This window comes from Rattus norvegicus, chromosome 3 (assembly GCF_021556685.1).
Source record: "Rattus norvegicus strain SHRSP/BbbUtx chromosome 3, alternate assembly SHRSP_T2T, whole genome shotgun sequence".
NCBI lineage: Eukaryota > Metazoa > Chordata > Mammalia > Rodentia > Muridae > Rattus > Rattus norvegicus.
The window spans coordinates 53,871,843-53,890,701 of NC_141536.1; the positions used below are offsets into that span (position 1 = coordinate 53,871,843).

The following is an 18,859-nucleotide window of genomic DNA, read 5'->3' on the forward strand; positions in this document are numbered from 1 at the left end:
CTTATCTATACTGGTTGTGATGTCAAAATGAGAGAGCCATTCAATGTAATAACCAATAACATGAACTAAAACACACAGATTTAGAGCTGAGGATGGCTGCTCGTCACTGTAATTCCATCACAGAAAGGGAAGGCAAGATGAACAGAAATTCAACATTATTTTTTGGTTATTAAATGAGCTTGAGGGGCTGGAGAGATGTCTCAGCAGTTAAGAGCACTGACTGTTCTTCCAGAGGTCCTGAGTTCAATTCCCAGCAACCACATGGTGGCTCGCAACCATCTGTAATGAGGTCTGGTGCTCTCTTCTGGCATACATTCAGGCAGAACATACATAATAAGTAGATAAATGTTAAAAAAAAAACCCAAAACATCCCCACCAGTTTATCATACAGCCCTGTGCCTAAGAGAAATTAAAACTTACTTTTACACCAAACATTTGCAACTATATTATTCATAGTTTCTTGAAACTTGAAATGACTCAAAGATTATTTTTTTTATTGATTATTTGGTAAGTTCATATCATGCACCCTGATCACACTCACTTTATAGTCCTCCCAGGTCTGCCTCTCCACCCCTGTGACCTTTCCCTAGAAGAAAATAAGGAGCAGGAGGTTGGGAGGTGAAGGCTAAGAGAAGAGGAATTATGTTGCCCATTTACTCACTGGAGCATGGTGAAACTCCCATTGGCCAGCCCCTTAAAGAAAAAAAGAGTCCTCCTTCCTCACCTGCAACCCCACTAGAAGCCATCAGTTGTGGAGAGTTACAATTTAGCATCCTTATCACAATTTTTTTTTTTGGTTCTTTTTTTTTTTTTTTTTTTTGGAGCTGGGGACCGAACCTTATCACAATTTTTAAGAGTTCTCTTCCATGGCTTCCAGTCTAGGCTGTTAGAGTTACTGTTACTCTGCTTTTTTTTTTTTTTTTTTTTTTTTTTTTTTGCACATCATATGCATGCAGTGCACATACAGGCCAGACGAGGGCATCAGAACTCTTGGAAACCAAGTTCCAGGGGTTTGTAAACTGTGTTAGTGCTGGGAACTGAACCTGAGTCCTCTGGAAGAGTGACAAGTGTTCTGAACCTCCGAGATAGCTCACCAGCCTCCCCCCTCCAGCCCCCATCTCTTTTTAGGTCTTTGAGAAACAATCAGTTGGACATTACTGCACCTGGCTTGCCGGGGATGGGGTGAAGGGGGATGGTGTCTGTTTCTCATCCTCTTTCTGAGATAGGGTCTATGTAGCCTAGGCTGGCCTAGAAATTGTGATCTTCTTGCCTCAGTGTCCTAAATGCTGAGATTACAAACATGAACTGTGATTCCCAGTGCAAAATATTCTTATCCTATTCTTTATTTTATTTCTTTATTTCCTTTATTTTCAAAATATTCTAGGATCCTGGGCCTCAAGCATGCTGAGCCACGGTTCACCCTGGTGATATTACATGCTGCCTCTCAAATAAAAATAAAATCACACAGAAAAGATAAAAGTTATAATAGAGGTAAACACAGTTCTTTCCAAAATTAATAAAGAGGCCCTTAACAGAATATTTGCATCTACTGGAGCTCTCTCTATTGCAAGAGGAGGAAAAACCCATTTTAAGCCTAGAAAGGGAATTACACTCAAGCATCCACACAGTGGAGGAAGAAGAACTGTTTGTAAGCACCTGTCCCTGTGCCCTCGGGACATCAGTCCCCCTGTCTCCAAGACAGACCCTGCACTTGGGTTTCTCTTAACCCCAGCTCTGTGCTGAACTTTCTACAACTTCACCACAGAGCAGAAGGGTCTCTTGTTTGCCAGGTCCACTTAGGACTCCTAGGAAGAAGTGACCATCTCAGCTAGCAGCCAGTGTCCCTCTCTCATCAAAGGGCAAGGAAATAGTCATGGAGGACGTCACAACACTATTCACAGGTCAGAAGTGAGCCTCAGTTTCTGTTTGTCCTCAAATACAGGTCACCTCCCTTCTCTGTGCATAGCACAGTCACCAAATCAAGTGGCAGCTATTGGGCCCACCTCAGGGCAAGTTACTCTGATACACATTAAGACTTAACATGCACAGGTCATTGCTATTTTACCTGTCTACCATGCCAAACTTATACTCATTTCATAGCCTTTAAAACAGCTCCTCTCGGACTGGAGAGATGGCTTAGGGGTTAAGAGCACCAACTGCTCTTCCAGAGTCCTGAGTTCAATTCCCAGCAACCACATGGTGGCTCACAACCATCTGTAATGGGATCCGATGCCCTCTTCTGGTGTGTCTGAAGACAGCTACAGTGTACTCATAATAAATGTTTAAAAAATAGCCTAAACAAACAAACAAACAAAGCCCCAGCTCTTCTCCTGTCCTTCATTTTTCTAGAAAAAAAAATTTGGTGAGGCAGGTTATTGTGTAGCCCAGGCTGGGCTTGATTATGTAGGAGCAGATGATTTTTTTTTTTTTTTGTGGTTCTTTTTTTCGGAGCTGGGGACCGAACCCAGGGCCTTGTGCTTCCTAGGTAAGCGCTCTACCACTGAGCTAAATCCCCAACCCCAGGAGCGGATGATTTTTAAGTCCTGGCCTTTCTGTGTCTACTCCCAAATGCTGGGATGAAGCCTGGTGTGGTGGTACACACTTCTGATCCCAAATCCTATAGAGGCAAAGGCAGGCTCGTCTCTGTGAGTTTCAGGCCAGCTACAACCTTGTCTCAAAACAGGAAAAACAACACAAAAAAATTTCAAAACACACCAACGATAAACAAAAACCAAGTGCTGAGATTACGGGCACACCTGGCTCCAGTATATTCTCTTATTAGTAAATGTTAATCTCTTTGGCTATAGTCATAAAAGTTACTCTGTCAGTTTTCTCTTTTAACATTAATGACTTAGAGAAGAGGTCTGATTCCTTTCTCGGCTGCACAGCACAGCAATTACAGCCACTGTCAGATGTGGGTGTCTGCATCTGTAGAGAGGAAAGCGTGAGATGAGTCCATAGCCTTCCTCACTTCCCTACCTTGTCCTTCCCTGTCTTAGTTACGGTTTTACTGTGTGAACAGACACCATGACCAAGGCAACTCTTACAAGGACATTTAATTGGGGCTGGCTTACAGGTTCAGAGGTTCAGTGCATTATCATCAAGGCAGGAGCCTGGCTGCATCCAGGCAGGCATGGTGCAGGAAAAACTGAGAGTTCTACATCTTCATCTGAAGGCTGCTAGCAGAATACTGGCTTCCAGGCAGCTAGGATGAGGGTCTTAAAGTCTATACCTACAGTGACACACCTACTCCAACAGGACTGCACCCTCTAATAGTGCCACTCCCTGGGTTGAGCATATACAGACCATCACACTGTCTTACTTTTTTTTTTTGCTTGTTTGTTTGTTTGTTTGTTTGTTTGTTTGTTTCTTGGGGTGTTGCTCTGTTGTCCAGGGTAGCTTCAAACTCCTGAGACCCAAGTGTCTGGAGCATTGGGGACTATATATGTATACACCATTACAACTGGTTTTTATCTTTTATTATTTATTTATTTTTAGTTTTTCAGGACAGGGTTTCTGTAGACCTGGCTGGCCTAGAACTCAGAGATTCAGCTGTCTCTGCATCCCCAGTGCTGGGATTAAAGTTCTGTGCCACCAGTGGGCTCTGGTTTTAATCTTTTAATTTGATTTTGGGCCAAGGTTTCAGATAGCTCAGAATGTCCTTGAAGTCCCTATACAGCTGAGGATGATCTCAAACTTCTGACCTTCCTGCCTTTTCTTCTCAGTCGTTGGTTATATCAGTTGCCACCATGGATGGGGGTTCATCCCCCCCAATCCCCTTTGGAAAAGACCGAGTCCTTTAAGACTTCGCAGCTGTACTTTCTGCAGGTCTCTCGTTTGCTGAATATTGAAACAAGAGCATTTTTAGTAAGTTTCTCAGCTCATGCTTTTAGAATATTTTTGGGAAAAAGCATGACTGTGCATTTAGGGTTTGGCCTACATTAATGCCTCTGCACACTGGTTTTTGAGACATTTCGAAGGTACAAGTGTAGTTCTCAGAATCTTGTGGTTGTTTTATTATTAATATCATTATTTAATATTATTGTATGGCCCAGTCCCCCCATCCCTTAAAAATATTCCCAGAAAAGCTTCTACATTGGCTTCTATTGAGGCCCCAAAGATTTCTACATTGCCTTATTTATACAGCAAATTAGCTCAGCGAATGTCTGCCAGGTTGCTATCAGTGGCTCCCTGGGATATCTGAGGCTAGTCCTGGAGGAACACGGATGTGCTGCCTGCTGTGCTCTGGGGCATGTGAGCTACTTGATGGTTGTTTCCTCTGCTAGCACTTACTTACCAGGCTGATAGAGCAGGCTAAAAGAAATAAACATTAAAGAGCTGGCACATACTAGAAACTCAAGGAATGTTGTCCACCGTAATAATTCCCAGTTAGCAATAATCAGACAGGTATTTGAGTGTTACAAGCCGTGAGAAGGAAGACTGGGTCTTTTGCCCTCAAGAACCAGCTTTACCAGCCGCAGTGGTGGAATAAACCTGGTTCTAAGGCAGGAGGCTCTGAGTTGAAGGTAGCCCGAGTTACAAAGTATTTCAGAACAAACAACCATTCTAACCAACAAAGCCCCAGGAAAAGGAATGAGAATTTACTGCTCAAGACAGTTATTGAATAAATCAGAATCTTTTAATTTTTAAAATAATTTTTAAAGATTTATTTATTATATATAAAGTATACTGTAGCTATCTTCAGACACACCAGAAGAGGGCGTCAGATCTTATTACAGATGGTTGTGAGCCACCATGTGGTTGCTGAGATTTGAACTCAGGACCTCTGGAAGAACAGTCAGTGCTCCTAATCACTGAGCCATCTCTCCAGCCCTAAGTAGGTTTTTTATGTATGGGTGTTTTGCCTGCATTGGTGTATTCCTGTGCACCACTTACATGCAGCGACCAGAAGAGGGCCTTGGGTTCCCTGAAATTGGAGTTAAAGACAGTTGTGAGCTGCTATCTGGGTGCTATGAATCAAACCTGGGTCATCTGGAAGAGCAGTTGGTGCTCTTAACTCAACCCTGGGGATAAAGCTCAGGTGGTATAGTGCTTGCCCTGGAATGTACGGTGCTCTAGTTCAACCCCTGACCCTATGAACCAGGCATGGTACAATAATTCCAGCACTGGGACATGGAGGTAGGAGATCCAGGCCATCCTAGCCTACACAGAATGCTTGAGGCCAGTCTGGTCCTAAAACACATAAGAGAAGCAAACTCACCCAACACTCTCATGGGACAGTGAATGGGTCTCTGTCTTTGTGTCTGTCTCTCTTTGCTCTGGACGGTCAGAAACAGAGATGTTGATGGGTTTTGAAGAGATAATTTTAGGAGCTTGGTAGTTCTCTCCACTAAGAGTTTGGGGTCAGAGGCTAACAGGGCTAAGGACATGGTTCAGCAAGTAAAGCCTGATGACTTGAGTTCAATCCTGAGGAAACCACATGATAAAGGAGAGAGAACCAGCTCTTACAAGGTGTTCTCTGACTACATGTGTACCAGAGGACTTCTACTCAAACGAATAAATTGAATGTAATTTTTAAAAGGACGAAAAACAAAACAAAACAAAACAAAAAACCCCTTACTTTTTATGTGGGCAGTGGTGGGCAGAGACAAGTGGGTCTCTGTGAGATCCAGGCCAGCCTGGTTTACAGAAAGAGTTCTACACAGAAATCTTGTCACCAAGAGCCAAACCAACCAAAGTAAATCAAGACAAAAAAGGAAATACCTTACCTTTTAAAAGAATTTATTTTAGGAGATTCACCTGGAAGTAGTATGAGGAGAACCGACTGAGGGAAATAGGAGGCAGCTTTAATAGCAGCAGGAATCTGGTAGTAATTAAGGTTCTGATGACAGCAATCAACATCTGAAGACCAGATACAGATACCTAAAGTACGTCTGGTAGATGTGTATAATCCCTACGTTCTAGGCAAATAAAGGGAAAAAACCCTGCATTTTTATTGTATTTTTTCTTTTTATTTATTTATTCTTCTCTCATAGACTACATCCCGACTGCAGAAAAGCCGCTTTTATTAAAGGTTGCCTTGGCGCTGAGTTCTTGTGTAAGGAGTTGTCAGTTTTGAAAGTTGGGAGCCAACAGGTAGAGAGGGATCACAGGAGCAGTACCCGGGCTCGGTGGAGGCGATGACCGGGGAGCCCGACGAGGGGCGGGGCTCGGCCGGAGGGCGTGAGCAGGGGCGGGGACCGCGCAGAAGTGCTCTGCGGCGCCCGGTATCGCGAGAGTTGGGCGGGCGAGCCATCGCAGCAGTCAATTCCCCCACCCTCCCGGGAGGAGCCGGGGGCCCTGGACTCTCCAAATTCTGAGCTCTCATCATGGCGGCGGCGGCCGCGGCGGCCGTCGGGGGCCCGCAGCCACCCCAGCCGGAGGTGTCCGCGCAGGGGCCGGCCTTAGACAAGGCGGCCACCGCCGCGCACCTGAAGGCCGCTCTCAGCCGGCCGGATAACCGTGCGGGCGCCGAGGAGCTGCAGGCGCTGCTGGAGCGGGTGCTGAACGCAGAGCGGCCGCTGGCCCGGGCTGCGGGCGGCGAGGAGGCGGCGGGCGGCGGCAGCCCAGGCGAGGCCGAGGAGGATGCCCTGGAGTGGTGTAAGTGCCTTCTGGCCGGCGGCGGCGGCTACGATGAGTTCTGCGCGGCCGTGCGGGCCTACGACCCCGCGGCGCTCTGCGGCCTGGTCTGGACGGCCAACTTCGTGGCCTACCGCTGTCGGACGTGCGGCATCTCCCCCTGCATGTCGCTGTGCGCGGAGTGCTTCCACCAGGGCGACCACACTGGACACGACTTCAACATGTTCCGCAGCCAGGCCGGAGGCGCCTGCGACTGCGGGGACAGCAACGTAATGCGGGAGAGTGGGTGAGTGGAGCCCTGGAGAGGCGACCCGGGCGGTGTGGTCTTGTGGGGTCCGGGGAGCTCTAGGGGGAGATCTGGGAGCCGACCCGCATCTGTCCGGGGAAGCTTGGGAGAGAGCGCAGCCACAAGGGGTTGGAGGTGACTGAGCTGTCACTGGTGGGAAGGGGGTGGGGAGGAGAGGAGAGCATGTGCGGGGAACCAGGCTGGGAATTTTCGAGGAGGTCAGGGTGGGCGAGTGATGGGGAAAAGGGTGGTTCATTTAGTGTTTGAGGCGAGAGGCAGGGAGGAGGAGCGGACACTTGGAGGAATCTGGTGTGGAGCTGTCAGTTGTGTACTTGTTGCGAAAGGGTGTACAAAGCTGCCTGCCTGGTTCTGGAGAAGAGCCTTAGAAGGGAATTAGATTGACTGGGAGAGAGTGATTTGGCTTCTCAGTCGGGTCAGTTGGGTCATAGGATGATGAGGGCCAGGGAGAGGGTCTTATAACTGCAGGTTAGGATCCTTTGCGGGCGGGGGGGGGGCGTCTGAACTGTCTGTGTGCCTGTCTGTGTGAGGGACCGAGCTCTGGAGCTAATGGAGTTGAGGGAGGAGGGAAGGGGAGGGGCTTGCATAAAAAAGGACTGTTGAGCTGTCAGTGGAGTATTTGATACGCTGGAGTGACCGAGAACTGGGCTCCTGAGCAATCAGATATAGAATACCCCTTACACCAGAAGAGGGAGAAAATCACTGAGCGAAATAGGAATCAAGTGCTGGGTTTTATCTAGTTAAGGGCGCCTTATTCATTAGTATGAGAACATCCGTCTAAAAGGAGACACTTGACAGACACATGCATCTTTTGACGAACGCATTGGTGTGTGCGGTGCACCTGGTGTGCCATGCCACCTATGCCTTAATCCACTCACACTACAAACCTTAAATAGGAGTTAGAGGCTGGAGAAGAGGTGTCTGAGCAGATGGATTAAGAAAAAGGATTCAGGAGTTAGCAAGACCTTGCAAATGATAATAATCAGGGCTAGCAATTAGAATTTTTTTTGCTTTACTTTTAGCATTTTAATATTTATATATTAGTGAAGCCCAAATAATCTACAGTAAAAAAAAATTCCTCCTTTCTGGTCTCTGATCTTCCAGTTCCTTCTCACTGCTTTCAGTTTCTCTTAGTCCAAACCAGGCAACAATGAATGTTTCCTCCAGCTATGTCCTCTCACACCAAAGGTAACATTGTTGTACATCTTCACTCTGATGTCGGCTCTTATCAGTAAATCAGTTCCTGATTCTATAGTGTAAACATGACTATACAATGTTCCATGAGTTTGCTGCCCTTGATTTAATTAATGCTGTCATTTTATGGGCACGAAGATTCCTAGAACAAAATAAAAACCTGGTGTGCCACTCTTCTCTCACCTGTAAAGAATATCACTGGGGTAAATTTACAAAAGTGTAAAAATTGTCCTTCCTAAGGCTTGTAATAATTACTGTATGGAATGGCTGTTTCCCAGTAACTTCCTTAATAGTGTTAATAAAACTTTAGATTTTTTTCTGTTTGGTGGAAGTGGTCAAATTTTAACTACTTTACATAATTTAACTCATATAATCTTTAACTTTTGAGATACTTTCCCATTGGAGAGGAAAACAGCATAGATTTTTAAAACTTGATAAAGATCACCCAGATGGTAAGCTAGGCATGCTATAATTGCTGACCTCTTAGCCACTTCCCTACTGCTTGTGTTAAACTGCATTCTTTAACTTGTTTTGGGGCGTTTAGGGGGTGTTGGGTGTTTACCTGGGGTGTTGGGCATACTAAGAATGTGCTCTTCCAGTTTCTTTTTTTTAAAGATTTGTTTATTCTATTTATATGAGTACACTGTAGCTGTCTTCAGATGCACCAGAAGAGGACATGAGATCCCCATTACAGATGGTTGTGAGCCACCATGTGGTTGCTGGGAATTGAACTCAGGACCTCTGGAAGAGCAGTCAGTGCTCTTAACCACTGATCCATCTCTCCAGCCTGAATCAATTCTGTTCTTATTGGTTTTTCTCTTCAGTATTGTTTTGTCTTTTTGATTTTAAATGCCATTTTAAAACCTCCAGTTGAGGGACGTGAAACCCTTGGTCCTGCCAAGGCTGGACCCTCCCAGTGCAGGGGAATGTCAGGGCTGGGAGGTGGAAAGGGGGGAGTGGTTGGGGAGGGGGATGGGATAGAGGGCTTATGTTATGGGCAGGAATCCTGGAAAGGGAACAGCATTTGAAATGTAAATAAAAAATATCCAATAAAAAAATAAAAAGAAAACCTCCAATTGAAAAACATATTTTTATTATTGTGTGTATATGGGGTGTGTGTGTGTGTGTGTGTGTGTGTGTGTGTGTGTGTGTAGGTCAGGGGACAAGTTTGTTGTGTCAGCTCTCTCCTCACACTACTATGAGGGCTCTGGAGACCAAATTGAGGTAGTTGAGCTTATGTGGCAAGCTCTTCATGTTGAGCCATCCCCTTTGAAAAGAGGGATGTCAAGTCATGGATGACTTAGCGCAGTCTCTTGCATATACTGAGACATTTTTACTTCTTGTTCTAGGTTAGCATTCAGGGGAACTAATAATGAAAGAAATAATGTTGGGCCTTCTCTGAAATTTGGAACAAAGTGATAACTATCAGGTTTTTCTGGATGAAGTGCAAATCTGGCATTTTAAAATTATGATGCATCATTGTGGAAGTGGAAATAATGTTACTAAGGTTTTTCTTTTGTTTGAGATAGGTTCCTGAAATTTGTTATGTAGACCATGCTGGTTTTGAACTTTGAGTAACCCTCTTGCTTCTGACTTTCAAGTGTTGTAGTTACAGGTATGAGCCACCATGTTGGGGACCTCCTCCTCTGCCTCTGCTTCTTTTTTGAGACAGGGTCTTAATGTCTAACCCCAGCTGGCTGTGAATTCACAGTCTTCTTCCTGCCTCATTCCCCCAAATGCTGGGATTACAGGTGTGAGTCGTTATGCCCACCTTCTACTAAGTTTATTTATTTATTTATTCATTCATTTATTTGTTGAGAATACAAACACAGATTTAGGGCATCCATGCAGTAGATCGGTCCATGAGATTTCAGGGAAGTAATTTTCCCCATGGTAGCAGTTACATTTGGATTGACTTAATATTTACTGATTAATTGTTGTCTTGGAGAAACAGAGCTCTTGCCTGTGTGTCCAGGGTCATGGACAAGACTGAACAGGGGGACAGTATTGGAGCCATGTGATTAGTCTGAGATTTTTACAACTTAATGGCTTAGATGAAATAATTTTGGGCTGAATACCTACTCTCTTGCCTTTAGAGGGCTAGATAATGATGGCCAGAGTTACAGACTAAAATTCAGCTCCTGAAGCTATTTTAGGGCTAGACATCAACAATTTATAACTGTGTTCCAGGTGGGCAGACCCGCGTTACCCTGAAAACAGTCCTTAAAGGTTGCTGAAAACTGAGAATGTATGTATTTTGGAATTGTTCTTTCATTAGCATAAAGTGTGTCTATCCCATTGGTTAGGCAATCGCAGAAAGATCCCATTCCCCGTATTCTTACTACTGTATCGATCAGTTGCAGTGCTGGGGATTGAACCCCAGCCTTATTTGTTCCTAGGAATATGCTCTACCCCAGAGCTATACTTTATCCTTGTGTCTGTGTGCTTAATACAGAAAGAAATCTTGGTGTACCTTCATCCTTTTTATGTGTCTGACTGTTGTGGTAAGATGTTGTGTGATTAGAGATTATCTATTATAATGGTATTAGCATTTCATTTACAAATTTGCAATTATAGAAATAAGGGAAATATTCAGGTTTTTGGTTTTGTTTTGTTTTAAAGGCAGGGATCTTTCTACTTACCTTTAACTAGCTGTCCTAAGAAAATACTCTATAGACAAACTTGGCCTTGAACTTACAGAGTGCTTCCTGCCTTTGCCTCCTGAATGCTGGGATAAAGGCAAGTGCTGGCTTCTTCTATTTTTGTTTTGGTAACATTGCTGTTGTCAGTGTAATAGTAGAATTAGCAGACACAGGAAACAGAAAGAATAATTGAGAATTTATTTGTGAGATGATAGCACAAAGGACATGGGAATGTTTTTATAGTTGTAATAACTGACTGTGCTGGGGAGATGGCTCAGTGCTTAAGAGTAATTATAGCTCATGCTGCGAACCTGGGTTCAGTTCCCAGCACCCACATTATGGCTTACAGCCACTGTCACTCTAGTTCCAGGGGATCCAGCATCCTCCTCTAGTCTGGGGAGGGGGTGTTGCATACATGTGGTATGCATATACATACAGGCAAAATGCATACACCTAAAGTAAAAAAAAAATAGAAAAAAATCTTGAAAAGAAAAACACTGTATAATGATATAACATTTGTATCTGTGGCGCTGGCAGTTGAAGTACATATGCTTTCCACATGTACAAGAGTCACGATAGAGTAAGTGTAATTGTTGTCATAAATGGTTGATGGGTGGGTGAACTTAAAAACAAGACAAAAGAAAGCAAGCAAAACAGTGTGATGAAAAATGTAGAATAAATTCTGACTGGCTGGTTTTAGGCTATGATGGGGTACTAAACAGAACTGTGATTTTACACATTCCTTTAATTTGTTGTATTTTGACTATTTTTAATATATATTATGAAAAAATGTATATATCCACTTTGCTTACTTTCTCCCAGACTTTAAGGTCCTTTAAAAAAGTGGGGAGCACCCTAGAGGCCAGCATAGATGCATTCAGTAGATGGCTTCCTAAGTGTTAATTGGGCTGATAGTATCTGAAAAGATGCCCTATGATTACATTGCTTTATTATTCAGGAGATGGCATTGATTATCAGATTCATAGCAGCTGTTTTCAGAGGGTTTAGGGTAGTTTTCCCCACCTTTAAAATGTCAAAAGCAGTAACTGTTGGCTATAAAATAAAAGAGTGGATAAAGATAAAAAAAAGGTCGAGGTCCTTATGTTCATCTATTTCTCAATCAGGGTTTTCTCTCATTTTCATTTGACCGCAGTTATATACTTAAAAGATCTAGCAAGAGTGGATGAGCATGTCGGGTTATTTTGTTGATATATTTAGGTAGTTTGCTTTGTGACAGAGCTTAAGTGGAGTTCTTAAGTGGTGAATATCTGGTTAACACTCTTTCTCTTCATTATTTTCTTCAACATGTATTGGGCAATGTCTCATATTAGTACATAGTGCATTTTATTTTCTTTCTTTAAAAATTTTTTTCCTCTTTTATGTATATGAGTGTTTTGCTTGAATACATGTCTGTGGACCACTTGCATGCCTGATGCTAAGAGAGGCCTTGGACCCCCTGGAACTAGAGTTACAGATGGTTTTGAATCACCAGGGTCCACTGGAAGAGCAGTCAGTGCTCTGAACTCACCCGCCCCTGCCTCCTGAGTGCTGGGATAGAAGATGTGCATCACACTCCCATGTTTTTAAGACAGTTATTTTGTATTCCACTGCATTTAGGGGGAGCTGTTATAGATACTACTCTAGTTAATATTGTCAGTTTATTTCAAAAAATTTACAGTCTTCTCAATGTATGAGTTACTTTCTTTCCATCCTGGCCCACAACATATACTATTTTTTTAATCTTTGATTTTCATAGATATTTTTACTTTCACACAGAAAACTCAGCAGTGATAGCAGTCTAGTCATGGGTTCTGTATAGCCTTTCCCCCTTTCCAGCTTGGCAGTGTTGCTTTTCCATCAAGCTGTGCATTTTGTACCTGAGATGTTGCTTTTCCACTGATGGCAGATGTCATCATGTTATTACCATTGGTCCTGGGACCTTCTACAAGCTTAGCCAGGGCTCCTCTTTTTCTGGGTTAACCTGTTGAAGGTGATGGTGGTGCATGTCCTTTGACTAAACATCTAGCCTACCTTCTTTTGGATGGTGCTGTAGGAAATCCCTATCTTGAGGCACAGAAATTAATTTGTCACTAGTTCATTAGTGTCATTGGGTATCTTTCTTTTTGATTTTTTTTTTTTTTTTTTGGTTCTTTTTTTTTTTTTTTTTCGGAGCTGGGGACCGAACCCAGGGCCTTGCGCTTCCTAGGTAAGCGCTCTACCACTGAGCTAAATCCCCAGCCCCTGGGTATCTTTCTTTTTAATGAACTGTTGTTGCATGACTTTGTGGCTTTTGGTCTTTGTTGTCCTGTGCCCTGGGAAAATCAGAGAAATTAATATTGCATAGTGTCCTTTTCCCTTTGCTGCCTTCTTTGGTATCAAGGTTTGTTCTTTTGTTTTGTGTCTACTTGGTGTTTCCCATTGTCTGTTACCATCAGAGTCTAGGGCCTTTTTTTTTTTTTTTTTTTTTTTTTGGTTCTTTTTTTCGGAGCTGGGGACCGAACCCAGGGCCTTGAGCTTCCTAGGTAAGCGCTCTACCACTGAGCTAAATCCCCAGCCCCCGAGTCTAGGGCCTTTGTCACATCATGCCTTATTCTGTAAGGTATCGTTGTCTTGCCTGTCTCAGTATGATATCTACCTACATGCCAATCTTTCTGCCTTTCTTTGTGCTGGTGGGGCTCTCTCTATTATCTATCTTTACTGAACTTTTCACATTCCTATCCTTGAAGAAGCCCAGTGTGAGTTTTTTTTTTTTTCTGGAGCTGGGGACCGAACTCAGGGCCTTGCGCATGCTAGGCAAGCGCTCTACCACTGAGCTAAATCCCCAACCCCCAGTGCGAGTTTTAATTCCACAATGAATGGAACTCATTCACAAGGCAACACAAGCAGGGCACATATGTGAGGCTGTGGTGCAGTGTTTGATTTTATGACGTAACAGCTCTATTTATCCTCAGTTTGTACTTCTTCAAGTAATAATCTTTCAGTACAAACTTAATAATAAAAATGACTTTACTTTCCCATTTATATCCTATTTACACATACTGGCATTTTAGCAAAATAGTTAATACAATATGGTTATTGGTAGAAAGTATTAGAATGATTTTTTTTTTTTTTGTTTTTTCAAAATAGAGTCACATTGTATACCTGGCTATCCTGAGCTTACTGTGTAGACTGGGCTAGCTCTGCCTGCCTCTGCCTTTTGAGTGCTAGATTTAAAGGCATGCACTGCCACTCCTGGTAGAGCTAATCTCTTAAATTAATGTATGTCTGTATATATTTGCATGGATTACTTGTAAAGTTTCTTCCCTTATGAACTTGGAATTTTTTTTTTAATGGAATAGTCATCTAATTGTGAAGTTACCAATTCACACAAGGAGCAAAATACCTTTCATGATGTAAGAAGTTGGAGGAAGAAGAGCTGAAGAAAACTCTACTTCTTTTTTTGTATTCATTGCCCTTTTCTATTACTAATTTACCAGAAGTAGTGTAGATGTGATTTCTGCTTTCAGTGGGTAGAGGACTTTGTGGCATCTGAAGTATAGCAACAAATTGGAAGTCCTCTTAGTTGTAATTATGTTTTCTTTTATCATTATAATACTTTAAAACTATTTGTAACTCAACTATCTGGTTTATTCCATTCTATGTCCTGCTACATGGCTGGTACCTCTCCTCAGTTTTATATGTCCGACTTCTTCTGAGTCTGTATGGCAAACCTTAAGTGCCTGACTATTTTATCTCAGATTTCCTTGCTAGCTGCTGGATGTCCCACCTTCTACTTCCTGCCTTTGCTATAGGTCATTGAGGAGCTTCACATAGTGATATAAACATTATCCTACATTTCCCTCTTTTAGTCCAATAAAAGGCTCTTTCTCTAACATCAGTAAACTATATACAATAAGAACAGTTATGAAAATCATCAGGTAAGAATTATATTCACAATGTCCAGACCATATATATTTGGTAACCTTGGAGAAAATATTATCTATCCTATCTTGGTGAATTCAAAGTTCTGTACCTAATTCACTTTCTATCATAATTTGAATTTATTAACCTATAAATATCTTCTTAGACCTTAAATTGTTATCTTGAATCCTAAACAACTTACGTTTAATTGTGAAACTATAACTATCTAGTCTTTAACCCCATTGAGATCTGAGAAGGATAACTATTACCAGAGTAAACAGGAAGTACAGAGCAAGCAGCTTCCAAAACTATAGAAATGACAAAGGTTGCTGGCTACCTGGACAGTCTCCCAAGGTTCCTCTGTGTCCTGGGAGCATCATCTTCAGCCTTCTGACCCAGAATATCTGACAGGCTTTTTTTTTTTTTTTTTGTGAAGCAGGAATTGTGAATGACTGCCTACCTTGTCTTGGCAAAGCTCAGCAGTTGACTTCCCTGTGTCCTGTTTGTCCGTTTTGGACAGCATGCTGTCAGCAGTTGAGGCAGGGGCAGGTTCTTGTCCAGTGGCTAGTTTGCCACATCTGAAGCAAGCTCCATAAGGAGGTTCTTCTAGCTCTGTCGTCTTCTCTGAAGTCGAGTGGGGGTGCTGGCAGGAGCAGGCCTGTCTCACTGCCATGAAAACCTTACAGTAATGAAACATCTCTAAATGCCATGTATTGAGGATTTTGAAGATCATCGATCTCTATTACATCTAATCTCTATTACATTATCTATTACATCTGGTGTAGTCCAATGTTGCTATCCATTATCTGTTCAATTTTGAAATAACTACAGGAAGCTTAATAAAGCTTATTTATGTAATTAAGCTAGTCACATGACCGTCACAAGTTTGACTGACTACTAACTTGAATTTCTTAACTGTCTTTACTATCCTCAACAGTTTGCAATAGCAGTTTTCAAGGACTAGAACTTCACATGACATTTTTAAAGGAGTTGCATAGGTACAGTTAAAACATGCGCACCCCCCCACATATGTAAATTTTTACATATAAACAATATATAAATAAAGTACACAAATATGTAAATATGTAAAATACACATATAAATATATTTGTATGTGTATGTAGGCATAAAGTATTATATTATGTAAAATAAATATATACATAAATATTTGGTTTGTTGAAGTTCTTTAGTCTAAAAGGAGGGTGAGTAATCTACCTTTTTACCCTATCATTCTTATATTCCCATCCTTTTCTTTCTATCTCTTCTCTCCACTCTTCACCTAACATTAGATAAGAGAGAAGGATAGAGAAAAGAAAAAGAGAAATAAATCTCTGAATCTAACCTCCTTATTTTGTTTCCCCGTGACAATTTGTAACCAGCTCCCCCAAACAATGATATCGATTCCCATTGAACGACAAAAACTCACCCACCTCTTTTCTGGGGAATAGGCATCGTTCTCTTAAAATTTCTTCCAGGACAACTTCAAAGCCACTGACCCTAGCTGATTGGGGCCATTTGTAACTGGCAGCTTTTCCACCTGTGCCCCAGTATCCAATTATAATGACTTGGAGGCTTTTTATTTATTTATAAATTTATAAATTTCTAGGTCTTAATCTAGATTTTTCCCCGACTAGCTTCACACAGTTATCACATTTATATTATTATTCTATGTCCTGCTACATGACTGATTACCTTTCCTCAGTTTCCAGCGTCCTCTGCCTCCAGATGGTGAATTTTAAGTGCCTGACTATTTTATCCCAGAATTCCTCTCTTTCTGCCTGATGTCCTACCTCCTACTTCCTGCCTCTGCTATAGTCCATCAGCTTTTTATTTTAATCAATCTGGAGATGCCTTAGGCAAACAAGGAAGGATGGAGGCATATCTTTGCACAGTTCATATAAACACTATCTCTACATAGATTAATAATTGGTCTATTCTGGCTTTTGTTTGTGTTTGTGTTATACTTGTCAGTGGGCATTTGCACATGTGCGGGTATACATATGTACATGCATGTGTGTGTTTCTTGCATATTGAAGTTAGAAGTTAATAGTGCTTTTATCACTCTCCACATTCTTCTTATTAAAATTTTGCTTATGTATGTATGTGTGTGTGTAGGTCAGAGAACAACTTGAGGGAATTGGTTCTCTCCTTCCATCAGGGGACTTAGGGGTTAAACTTCAGGTGGTCAGGAAGGACAGGAGCCACCTTTACTTGCTGAGGCATCTTGCTGGCCCTCCACTTTTGTTTTTTGAGAGAGAGTCTCACTGCACCTAAAGCTCACATAAAAATCAAGATAGTGTAGCACCCATTTGTAACCCCGGCAATAGCAGAGGGGAGACAGGCAGACTAGGGGCTATGTAGCCAGAAAGTCTAGCCTAAACACCAAGTTCTAGGTTGTCTTAGGGTTTTACTGCTGTGAACAGACACCATCACCAAAGCAAGTTTTAAAACGAACAACATTTAATTGGGCTGGCTTACAGATTCAGAGATTCAGTCCATTATCATCAAGGCAGGAGCATGGCGACATCCAGGCAGGCACGGTGCAGGAGGAGCTGAGAGTTCTACATCTTCATCTGAAGGCTGCTAGCAGAATACTGGCTTCTAGGCAGCTAGAATGAGGGTCTTATAGTCCACACCCACAGTGACACACCTACTCCAACAGGGCCACATCTTCTAATAGTGCCACTCCCTGGATGGAGCATATACAGACCATCACACGGGTTCAATATGGTAGGAGGAGGGAACCAATTACACAAGTTGTTCTCTGACCTCTGGCTAGTAAGCCTCAGAGCTCTGTTGTCTCCTCCCCTGTTGGAGTTACAGGCATGCACCACTATGCTTAGCTCCTTATGTGAGTCCTCAGGTCTTGGACTTGCACAGCAGACACATTACTACTGAGCCACCCCTCCTCAACTCTGTGCTGCTCTGCTAATAAGCTTTTTGTTTTGATTGTATTGTATTTTATATTTTTTGGGAGAGGGTTTCTCAGTGTAGCTTAGCTGTCCTGGAACTCCTCAGAGGCCATTACACACTGACCATTACATAATGCTCTGAAGACCAGGCTGGCCTTGAACTCAGAGATCTGCCTGCCTGTGACTCAGGAGAATGAGGATTAAAGGCGTGCCCACACCTGAACCACTGTTGCCTAGCTTCTTTTGGTTTTAGAATATACTTCTGTCAGTCTTGTTCCTTGTTCATTTGGAAAGGGTCTAGTGTTCGTCGGAGTTGTTTGTAGTGGTGACCTGCTCTTCCAACTTAGAAGACTTTTTGTATTTAGGGGCTCAATGAAATCTTCGAAAAAACTATGTTATCAAGTTACATATGTAACCCTTACATTTTTAATACTTTTCTATTCCATTCATTTCTGAGCAAGTGTCAAAGCCCGCAAGCCTGAAGACCTGAGTTTAATTCCACATGGTACAAGGAGGAAAACATCTCCTGAAAGCTGAAAGTTGTCCTCTGACTTCTATACATGGCACATGCGCCCCACCCCCACCCCCACATACACATAGAAAAATAAATAAACACACGAAGAAGCTTCTTTCATTGGCTCTTGCTTTTTTATTCAATATAAACCTCTGGTGGTGGTACCTGGGTCTTATACTTAAGAACATTTGGGGGCTGGGGATTTAGCTCAGTGGTAGAGCACTTACCTAGGAAGCGCAAGGCCCTGGGTTCGGTCCCCAGCTCCGAAAAAAAGAACCAAAAAAAAAAAAAAAAAAAAAAAAAAAAAAAAAAAAAAAGAACATTTGGAGCTAAAGACTAATTTAAGTCTGTTTTCTTGTTTTCAAGTTGTCATGTTTGTTCTTGGTTGCCTTTTCCTCTGAATGATGTTGTTGTTGTTAACTGTGTATTTCCTTTGCTAGTTTATGTGCTATAATTTTTACTATACTATGGTATGAAGTTCAGTGTCAATGATATAATAGGTGTTTGCAAAAAGAAAGAGCTTTAGTGTAGGTCATTTGACAAGGAGACGAGAAGAATGCTAAAATGCCTCCCTGACTATCCAGAAGTAAAGTAATTTAAGTGTCCTGGGAGAAAAGAAACCAAGGACTGGTTGATTGAAGCCAGAAATTTTGGTGGTATAATTGATGTCAGATATATCAGACCAGATAGATATTGTGGATATTTTGTAATTGAGTGTCAGGATCTATCCACTTTCTTCTAATCTCTCTCTCTCTGTCTCTGTCTCTCTCTGTCTCTGTCTCTCTGTCTCTGTCTCTCTCTCTGTCTCTCTCTC

The 18,859-nt window shown here is 42.4% G+C and overlaps 1 protein-coding gene across 14 annotated transcripts in view; it reads left to right on the forward strand.

Moving 5' to 3' along the window:
• The first annotated feature begins 6,009 nt into the window (after positions 1–6,009).
• Positions 6,010–18,859, forward strand: part of Ubr3 (ubiquitin protein ligase E3 component n-recognin 3) — a 157,694-nt gene continuing 144,844 nt past the window's right edge. For 13 of the 14 annotated variants that reach the window (XR_015682848.1, XR_015682852.1, XR_015682849.1 and 10 more), the window contains exon 1: positions 6,276–6,865. Coding sequence is in view for 6 of the 14 variants with exons in the window: in XM_087651696.1 (XP_087507822.1) it covers positions 6,330–6,865 (536 nt within the window). In the remaining 8 variants the exon portion in view is untranslated. 14 annotated transcript variants of the gene reach the window in all.